This window comes from Notechis scutatus, chromosome 2 (genome assembly GCF_049901735.1).
Source record: "Notechis scutatus isolate UNSWTSFEM ecotype Mainland chromosome 2, rNotScu1.2, whole genome shotgun sequence".
Classification (NCBI taxonomy): Eukaryota; Metazoa; Chordata; class Lepidosauria; order Squamata; family Elapidae; genus Notechis; species Notechis scutatus.
The window spans coordinates 6236197-6247175 of NC_142010.1; the positions used below are offsets into that span (position 1 = coordinate 6236197).

At 44.4% G+C, this 10979-nt stretch overlaps 1 protein-coding gene and 1 long non-coding RNA gene across 2 annotated transcripts in view; both read right to left on the bottom strand.

Annotated features, from left to right (window-relative positions):
* The window catches only part of PBX2 (PBX homeobox 2), a 46672-nt gene extending 37564 nt beyond the window's left edge, over positions 1 to 9108 (bottom strand). The window contains 2 exon segments of the mRNA XM_087953247.1: positions 6129 to 6202; positions 8585 to 9108. Coding sequence (XP_087809373.1) covers positions 6129 to 6202; positions 8585 to 8790 — 280 coding nt within the window. The 5' untranslated portion in view covers positions 8791 to 9108.
* Positions 1 to 10979, bottom strand: part of LOC148131653 (uncharacterized) — a 243781-nt gene that overhangs the window by 42522 nt on the left and 190280 nt on the right. The window lies entirely within an intron of this gene.

The following is a 10979-nucleotide window of genomic DNA, read 5'->3' on the forward strand; positions in this document are numbered from 1 at the left end:
GGGAAAGCCAGGTTCACTTTAACAGCCGTGTCACTAATTTAACAACGGCAGTGATTCACGTACACAACTGCGGCAAGAAAGGTTGTAAAACGGGACAACATTCACTTACCCAATGTCTCACTTAGCCACAAAAATTTGGGGCTGAATTGTTGTCGTTAAGCCGAGGATAGTCGATCACTTGACCAGCCCACTTAAAAAACATCATAAATTACAATTGCGATGGACAGACCCCATTACTGTCATAACTCAAGGACAACCTGCAATTGCAAACTCAAGCGGATCTAGAACCCCCCCCAGATTTAATGGAAAGAGGTGTCAATACTCTATCGGTACTGGACTTGCCCATTGGGATTAACCTGAAGGCTACAGGAAAATCCTGACTCAAGGACAAGCTATTCCCACAGCTATTTGCATCTCTTAACTTCCCCAAATTCCAACTAACCTTCCCTTGAAATTCCCAATGAATTCTAAAAAAAATGGCTGAAGTCTCGTGTGAACGTTAAGAATTTTCTAGCACGAGCTGCTTGGTTTTGGTTCTACTATTCCGATTGGGATTTTTGCTTAGGCCGTTCCAAGGTGCCCAATGTGTTTTAGATTTGCTTACACAGGTAGTCAGAATAACAGAGTTGGAAGGGACCTTGTAGGTCACCTAGTCCAACACCCCCCCATCCAAGTAGGAGACCCTACACCATTTCTGACAGATGGCAGTCCAGTCTCTTCTCGAAAGCTTTCAGTGATGAAGCTCCCACAACTTCCGAAGGCAAAGTTGTTCCATTGGTTGATGTTCTGTGAGAACATTTCTCCTTATTTCCAGGTTGAATCTCTCGTTCAGTTTCCATCCGTTGTTCCTTGTCTGGCCTTCAGGTGCTTTAGAAAATAGCTTGACCCCTTCCTCTCTGTGGCAGCCCCTCAAATATTGGAAGACTGCTATCATGTCTCCCCTGGTCCTTCTCTTCACTAGACTAGCCAGGCCCAGTTCCTGTAACCTTTCTTCATGTTTTAGTCTCCAGTCCCCTCATCATCCTGGTTGCTCTTCCCTGCAACTCTTTCTAGAGTCTCCACATCTTTTTTATAGTATGGTCTTGCGACCACAATTGAGCCCAAAATTTCGGTTGTTAAGTGAGACATTTGTCAACTGGGTTTTGCCTCATTTTACAACTTTTCTTGCCACTGTTTTTAAAGTGAGTAACACACTATCTTTACAACTCAGCAGGGAAGCCACACTAAAATCCAGCTTCCCTGTTGACTTCGCTGATCGGAAGGTCGCAAAAGGTGGGAACCCAAGTATAAATATGAGTGGGGATGCTGCAATGGTTGTGTGAAGAGCAGTCATGAGTCACTTTTTTAAAAAACTCTTGCCGTAACTTCAAACATCACTAAAAGAACTGTTATAAGTTGAGAACTACCTGTGTTCTGGAGATCATCATCATCTTCGTCTTGCAGCCTGACCCACTCATACTTCAAGTTCAATATGTCCTTGAGAAGTTCTCCTGTGGAATTCTCTGAGACAAAGCAGGAGTCACTCTTTCTTCAACTTATGACATCTTCCACAAGTGGGAAAACATCCAGAAAACCTGGCAATAGCACTTCCTTGCTTGATAATGGACACCTTTTAGGGTGGTTTGATTTCTGCCAAACAAAACACATCTATCTATAGAACATTCCTCCATAAGTCTTGAAGATCACTGAGGGGAGAAACTTGACAAGCATCTACGTTCTTCTCCGTGAGCATGGCCTTCCCTCATTCTTTCCATTTTTATTCAGTTTTTTTTAAATGGCTAAGTCATGTAACCTGACTTATTCGAAATAAGAGAAACCAGCAGATCTCTGGATGCTGTTCTGGGTTTCTGTACTGTTGTACATTGTGCTTGTGGACTGATTTTTAATAACTCACACAATTGGTCTTAGTTATCCCTTTAAAACGAATCAGCTGAATTGGTTGAAGTGGGTTTAAGGTAGTCACTTTTTCACAATGGAACAATGCACCTAGGAAGATTTAGTTGATGAAATTTATCAAAGACAAGGACTACAATTCATTGCTATTCATTCAGGCTCTCTTTATATATTGGAGCTTATTTTTGCAAACATTCAAAAAACCCGAAAGAGGCAATTAATACATGTTCCCCAAATTTTATAATCCTTAGCTCTTTTCCTTCTTGCAAATTTTGATCTAAACTAAACAGCTTAAAACCAGAGAGCTTATGTGGTTTTTCAAAAGTCCTGATTACAGTGCCAAATTCAAATGCGTAATAAAGCCCAAAGTGACAACAATAAAATATATGGAGAGTGATTACATTAAATCGCGCACAACCACCCCACATAACCACCAGGAGTTCGGCTTGATTTGAGAAAGGCACAATTTTTAAAATTAAGTTCTTTTTGACTTAAAGTACTATTCATTTAAATTTTTCTTAATTTCACTGATTTTGGAGGGAATGCACACTGAAACAAACTATAGCACTTGCCTGAAAGTATTATTCTAAATTTTATAGTGCATTTCTATAAAATAGTCATCTCTAACTCAGCATTGTTCGGGATGAGTGTTTCTCAAACTCGGTAACTTTTAAGATATGCTGGCTGGGGAATTCTGGGAGTTGAAGTCCATCCATCTTAAAGTTGCAGAGTTTGAGAAACTAGCTGACATACCTAGAATTCTCAGGCAGATTTTTGCAGGTGTGGGATTTTTTTGGGGAGGGAGGGGAGCCTTTAAATCAGTCTTAACTTCTAGTCCTTGCAAGTCCCAGCAGTTTTCTTGGCAACATTTTCAAAAATGGTATTTCTTTGTCTTTTTCTTTCTAAGGCTCAGAGGGGAGGGAGAGAATTAGAGAGGCAGAAAATGAGAGAGGGAGAGAGAGCGAGGGAAAGAGAGAGAGAGGGAGAGAGAGAGAGAGGGAGAGAGAGAAGAGAGAAAGAGGGAGAGGGGGGGAGAGAGAGAGATGGAGAGAGAGAAGAAAGGGAGGGAGAGATAAGAGAGAAAGAGGAAGAGAGAGAGAGAGGGAGACAGAGAAGGAGACAGAGGGGAGAGAGAGAGAAGGATGGAGAGAGAGGGAAGGAGAGGGCGGGAAGAGGGAGAGAGGCCCAAGTCACCCAGCTGGTTTTGTGTCTAAGGCAAGAGTGGAACTTACAGAGTCACTCCAGCTTCTACTTCACTGCCTTTAACCACCAAGTTGAACTGCCTTCTCGTCTAGAGCAGCGGTCGCCAATCGGTGGGCCACGAGAAAATTTTGGTGGGCCACAGAGAAATCTCACCTCCAGAGCACTCCCCCAAAGCAATTAATCCAGGCTGCGAGCTGCCCACGGGAACCCTCCCCACCCACTCACTCCTTACCCGGTAAACTTGCCTGCTAAAGTGCTATTTTTCCTTTTTCCAACCATCATCTGTTCTGCTCTGCCGGGAGATTTAGATTAGCTAGGAAGAAGGAAATGGTTGGATTTCTTGCTTTCTAGCTAGTCTTTAGATCTTCGGCTCAGCACAGCCCCAACCTCCCTTAGGACTGAGGGTTTGCTTGCAAGCAAATTCAGTGCAGACTCACGGCAAGCAAATTTGAGAGACTGAGCTAGCCAATGGCAGATAGATAGATCACTGAATGATTCTGTGAGCAACTCAATCTGCCTGCTTTGCCTGATTTTGGGTAAAAGTTGCTCTTTTTTATAAAAAATTCAATATTTACATGCATGGTGTGTTGTGAGTTAATTTTGTGAGTTTGCTTGCAAGCAAATTTTATGTGACAGACTGAGCTAGCTAATGGCAGATAGATCCCTGAATGAATCTGTGATTCTGTGAGCAACTCAATCTGCCTGCCTGCTTTGGGGTAAAAGTTGCTCTTTTTTAAAATAAAAAATTCAATATTTATATAAATATTTATAATATTTACATACAAGCCATGCCCAGCCAGTCACATGACCACCAAGCCACATCCACAAATTAGGCCATGCCCACAGAACCAGTTAGTAGTCCCTGGGATCTAAAATTATGAGTTTATTTATTTATTTTTTTTATTTATTTATTTGATTTGCCAATTGTTTACAAGATAATAAGTATAAATGTATACATAGTTGTGAATACATGAAATGGGTACATATAAGAAAAATAAAAGAAGAATAAGAGAAACAATAGGACAGGGACGGTAGGCACGTTGGTGCGCTTATGCTCCAAAAGGTTGGCGACCCCTGGTCTAGAGGGTAGCTTGTCTTTAAGTGGTATGAGCTGTACTAGCAATTCAAGGTCACCTTGGTATTTTTATGCTGGATAAAAATACAACCAAAATACCACATGTACAATTGGGATATATATGCAGCTACAGACCCAGACAGAATGATACACAGGCATAAATGTAAAGTTGTAATTCTGCAGTTTAGACTGCATAGTCCTTTTTAATTTTAAATTAATTTTCCATATTCCTGCCTCTGTTATTTTTACAAATAAGTAAAGGCAGCAAACATATCTACAAACTTAAAACACCAATGGCACACGTGTGTTTACTGGACAAAAAGAAAGCCCCTTTCAATTCAGTGGCACCTTTGAGTTAATTGAATGATTATTGCGACGTAACGTTATCAGTAACTTTATCAGATGCGTTAGAAGGGTATTCTAAGTAAATAGAGCTCTAGAAACATGTTAACAAGAAAAAAATAGAAAGACGATAAAACTGTGCAGTATAAACTAAGAATCAATAAAAGAACATTGGCAAGGAAATCAGATTTCAGTAGAAATATTGGTAATATACAGTATCAATAGAAACATTGGTAAAACCATCATATTATTTATTTATTTATTTATAAAATTTATAGGCTGCCCATCTTACCTCAAGGTAACTCTGGGCAGCTTACAATTATTAATAATAATATATGTATATTTTTCCATTAGCTTCATATTTGGCCTGCAAAAATCTGGGTGAGTTCCCACTTTCTCTGGTCTTGCATCCAGGGATCATCTGGAATTCTATAGCCCAGATATGGTGCCCCTTACTCTTTCTAACTAACCAGGTTTAGTTTGCAAGAAGCTAGCCACCTTCAGAATGATCACTAACACAGAGAAATAATCTTAAACACTCTTGCAAACATTCTGACCCAGATCCCAGCTAAACACAAGCTGCAGACTGAGATTCACTGTGATCTCTCTCTCTCTCCCCACCTCCACTTACAAAACAACTTCCAGAAATAGCAATATTCTCCTCCCCTCCCTTCCCAAAAAAAGTCAGAACACTCAGCAGTGAAGCCCCGGCGATAGGAGTCTACTAAGAATGAGGTGAGAACCACTTACTGGATCCATCCTCTGAAGTAAAATCATGTAGCAACACATATATAATATCATTCACGGACTACACATCTCTTGAGATTTATTTTCCCATTTTGGCTGCCAGAGAGGCCCAGATCTCAGTGGCTTAGATGAACTTCTCCTGACAACTTGGAAAGCTGATCCCTTCCCTTCCCTTAATCCCTTTCCCTAATCCCACCCCCTACTCTTTCACTTTTTAATCTAGGGAAACTGCAAATGCAAACAGCTGGAGAAACACCATTTCTCCCCCTCTCTCACTTGCACAATCACTACCCGAGTATCCTTAAGCCACTCGCACCCTCTCTCCATCCATCCAGTCCTGCCAACGTTCCCCAAATCAGGGTCAATGTTGACAATCGAAGCAAGGGAGACAAAACTGTTCCCAACCCACCGAGGAGAGAAGGAGGTTGGTGATTCTTGCAGACAAAAGATCCAGGTGTTTTCAGAGGCTTCTCGTCCGTTTTCCAAGCAAGATTGACAAACACACAAAAAAAGCGAGAGGCACCCCTTTCCCCCTCCAGACCGCAAAGCCACCCCCCAAAACGGGGTTTAAGGAAGAAGGACGCAGAGGAGGAAGGCGGGAGGAGAAAGAAACAAGAAAGAAAACCAGGCAGACGGCAAAGAAATTCCAGACACGCCAGCGTCAAGATGGCGTAGAAACGGCAAGGCCTCTGGAGAGAAAATACCCATCTCTTCTTTCTCTCTCATACACCCCATTCTCGGAACCCCCAAACCATTGAATTCCCAAGGGGGAAAAAAAACAGAAGCAGCATTTTCCTAATAGGTCGAAATAATGCCTTTGCGGGTTTGCTTAGAAATGCAGCAATCCACCCCTCGACCCAAACAATACCTGTTTTTTCTTTGATTTCGCAGAGAACGGTGAAGAGAGCCGGTTTCATGCGGTGACAATTCAGCGTGTGTTTCCTGCAGTTGAAACAGTGGAAGAAAGAGAGAAGATAAAGCCATTTGGTTCCTTTTCTGTGGCTTCAAGGAAAGGGAGAACCTTTTTGTGTCCATCATCGCTCATAGGCCTCGCTCGGCTGAATTAATCCACGTCTAGCAGAGTCCGTACCCCACCCCCCAGCAATTCCCAATATAATTCCAACATCCGGATTTCCCCAGCAATGGAAAAAAAAACACCCACATGCATTTCCTTTCATTATGGAACATTTTTATCCAAATTATGGGATAATGTTCCATGGGCAGTGAAATAGGAAAACTTTTTATTTCAAGAACTTTTTCAAAACCACAAAATAATAAACTCTATATTCACTGCCTGCCAGGACTATACACCAGTCCGAAGTTTGTGTGTTGTTGCAGCTTTGATGTTTTTAATCCATTTTTCTGCCTGATTTAATTGTGTGTGTGTGTGTGTGTGTGTGTGTGTGTGTGTGTGTGTATCTGTGTGTATGTATGTATATGTATACACACACACATATGCAAATACTCTTCTTCCTGCTACAAAAGGACCCTCCATGAAATAAGATTCTCCATTTTGCATACACAATTCACCCCACTTCTAAAGAGTAACCCAATACACAAAGTATTGTAATTGGTTTTTTTTTGTAAATTAACACCATCTAGAAAGAGAACTAAGACCTGAATCCTAGATAACATTGATGCATACAAATACATCTTTAAGTAAAACAGCAAAGGGCTAATCTTTTATTACTGTATCCCCAAAATGGAGTGAAACCACATTCAAAATTATGAACCTTCCACACTAAAACACAACTTTTGCCATCCTAACTAAAATCTTAAAACCAAAAGCCTCTTTGGAGTCTTACAAGCTTCAGCGCCCAGCAATTCCACATAAAAACACCTCATGCAGAGCCTGCTATTCAATTTACTACGAGTCATATTAGATTTAACAGACACAAAGCCACAAGTCTTACTAAAATGCACCCTTGAGGAACTATCCAAATATACCATATTCCTTCTTTTTGGCTGGCACCTCACAAGAGTTAAGTAGTATAGCCTGAGTACTTTCCGCTCACAGCAACAATTCTAATTGAAAAACAAATATCTTCCAGGAACTGAAATCCATCCTCTGAAGCAAACTAATGTAATACAAAGCTCTTCACACACATCAAAACACATCTCAGTAGCCAACATCAAAACACATCTCAGTAGCCGTGCCTGGCAAAAAACCCAGCAACATCACAAAACAATGGCTCTTTAAAGACTGTCAGGAAATAAAACTAGTTTTAAAGAAAACCGCAACCTGAATCCACCCAAAGTTAAAAATTCAGAAGTTGCAACCGTAATACCAAGCCAGTGTTGCACTCCAGATCAGAAGGTACAAATGCAAAAAATTACTGAGTATAATTATCAATACTAAAACTGTGCGGAAAGTCAAGAAGTGAAAAGAGTATGAATGGTTAATTTGGGGAGAGAATCCCCCCTTTTTTTCCTAATCAGCTCTTAGATCTTTAGAGCTAAGGGTTCAATCCCTATTTCTCTTGCTGTTTCAGACAGATCCACTGAATTTTTATATGGGTATTTAAATCCTCTCTTAGTTTTCCTCAAACCGACAGCTGTTTTTTTCTTTTGCAAATATTTTCTACTGCAAATCAGTTTGCCCACACAGATTTGCATGTAAAGCCCAAAGCATCTCCGGGTATAGTTCCCGAGTTCCTCTTTGTATCCTGAATGCCAGATCCAGAAGGCCCAATATCCCTGCATGCTTGCTTGTTAATCAAGTTCTTTTTATGCCTCCTACCACGAACCCCTCTCACCTCTTCCCAACAATAAATAAAAATCAAAACTTGCTCTGCATTGCCAAGCTGGGACGAAACTCCCCCCATCAAGTACCTCAAAAGTGACCCCTTTCTTTGCAAAGCCCACATTCCCCCCCCGCTTTTTTTTGTTTTTAAAGAATACCTCCTTCTCCAGAACTTCCCTTTCTACTTTCTGCCCCAAAGGCGAATTTGGCTTCCAGGAGCCGATCACGGCCAGGTTATTCAGGGCACCCCCTCAAAGTGCCTGGGTCGGGAATCCCGTCCCACTCCTGGATTTTCCAAAGTCTCCCACCCGGCGCTCTTTTCCAACCAGCCACTCGAGGCAAAAAAAAAAAAACCTCGCGGGGAAGGCGAGCCGGCAAATCCACCCGCAGGGCCTTCCAGATCCCCAGTTTCGACAACTCGGCGAGGCTTTGTGGGAAAAGTTTGCACCCCTCTCCCGCACGCACACACAAAGGGAGCCCTTCCCGGCTCAACTCTCCAGGCCCCCGGTCCCCCCCCCCCCACACACTCCCTCCCTCCCTTTCGCCCCGGCCGCCCAAAGACTCGAGAAGGAGAAACCAACTTCGCTTGCGCTTCGTCCAAGCTTTGATCCGTGATGGTCATGATCTGCTGGAGGATGTCGCCGATATCTTGCTTCCGGGGCTCTCCGTTATCCGAAGGGGGCTCGTGGAGAGCGTGGGGGGTCATGGCTTGGACCCCCTGGACCGGGGGGTGCCCCGCGATCCCCACCGCCCCCCGCGCTTGGATCAGCCTGCCTGGATCATCCATGCTCGGCGAAGGGATCCCACACACACACACCCCCACTCTCCCGCGCGTCCACGCCGAGCCGCGAGCGAGCGATCGAGGGAAGCGATCGGGGCTGGCTGGCGGGCGGGCGAGGGAGCGAGCCCCGGCGGCGGGAGGACGGGCGAGCGCTCCGGCTTCGGCCGCCCGAGACGGAAGGGCGACGCTGAGGAAAGAAAAGGCTGGCGCGCTGCTAGTCCATCTTGGCGGTGCGCTCCCACGGCTCCTTCCTTGGAGACTTTGGGACTGGAAAATGGAGTCCCGCACAAGGGCTGGAGGAGGGAGGGAGGGAGGAGGAGGAGCTGAGAAGGGGGAGGGAAAAGAAGAGAAGGAAAAAGGAGGAGAGGAGCTCCGCTTCTTCCTTTCTCCTCCCCCCCTTTCTCCTCTCCTCCTCCTCCTCCTTCGGCGCCTCCTCCCCTGCTCTTGGTACGCCCAGGCGGAGAGGCGCAAACTGTGCTTTTTATCTATATTTGCTGCCCTCCGCTGGCTTGGGAGAAGCAAAACGCCGGGAACCCGCCGAGCAGCCCCGCTCTACCAGAGCCGCTGCTCCTCCAGAGCCCGCCGGCTTCCTCCCGGAGGCGGAGAAGCCGCTCAGACGGAAGGAAAAGGAAGCAGAGGAACCGCGGGGCCCTTTGCGCACTCGGGGAGCGAGCGCAAGGCTTGGAGCGCCCCGGGCTTAACGCGTTTTCCGCGCTTGCCCCTTCCCGCTAGGGACGGTCGATCGAGGAAGGGGATCTTTCGGGATCGCCAGCTAAGCCTTCCCGCCTCAGAAGATCCCAAAGACACACACACACACACACCACACACACACGCGCCTCCCCAAACAGGGACCTGCTCTTTGCGGAAAGAGTGGCGCTGGCTTTGGCTTAGAAGGGGACAGTTTTTCTTCAGCCACCCAACCGGGGATTCGGTCCGCTTTGTCGCGCTGGGCTACGGCTTCGTGAATTGCGTTTTGAAATCAAAGGCACACTTCAAACCAAGTGTGTGTAGTAGGTTGAAATGGGAGCCTGCGCGGTGCTTGTACGGGTACGCGGCGTTTACAGGGATGCTCTTCTGCCACCGCCTGGCTTTTATTTATTTACGTTTAAGTGTTTGAACCTCACCACGCTATAAAAAAAAAAGAGATGTGGAGACTCTAGAAAGAGCGCAGAGAAGAGCAACCAGGATGATTAGGGGATTAGGGGACTAAAACATACAACGAACGGTTGCAGGAACTGGCCTTGGCTAGTCTAGTGAAGAGAAGGACCAGGGGAGACATGATAAGCAGTCTTCCAATACTTGAGGGGCTGCTACAGAAAGGAAGGGGGTCAAGCTATTTTCCAAAGCGCCCGAAGGCCAGACAAGGAATAATGGATGGAAACTGAACAAGGAGAGATTCAACCTAGAAATAAGGAGAAACTTTCTGACGGTGAGAACAATCAACCAATGGAACAGAAGTTGCCTTGGGAAGTTGTGGGAGCTTCATCACTGGAAACTTTCTCTCAGAAATGGTGTAGGCCATAGTCTCCTGCTTGGGCAGGAGGTTGGACTAAATGAACTACAAGGTCCCTTCCAATTCTGTTATTCTGTTAAATTTTCATTGCTGCTTGTACACCGCCCAAAGTTGCATTCAGTGAGATGGGCACCCATATAGTGTTTTTTAAAAAATAATAATAAATAAAAGTAAGCTGTAAACCATGGTTTTTACATCTGTAATCACTGGGCTGAGAGACCTTTACCCCATGGACACGCAAACTGAAATAGACACATTACGGCTTTCTGGGATGTGTCAGCCCAGGGACTATGAGGTTGTACATTGCACAGAACTAGAGTTGGCTTAATCATAGTTTACTTGGTAAATTACAGTTGAGCGGTCCACATGGCGCTGAAGGTATTAATCATGGTTAACAGACCAGACGGACCTAAGCAACATCTGTAGTTTTGAAGGTTGTTTCCAAAACCGCAAAGAATTCCACTTGGTTAGCATCCTGATGATGTTACCTAGCTGGGTGGTGAGAAGTTTTCAAGGAAACAACCAAGTTCAAAGAGCACCAAAGACTCCACAGTTCAAGACTGAGCTGCAGATATTCTTTTCTATTCCCAAAAAAGATCATATGCTTAACATTTGCCCTAAATCCAGTTTGTAAGAGTACCGAAGCAGCTATAAAGATAAACGTTTGCTAAAGCAAAATTTA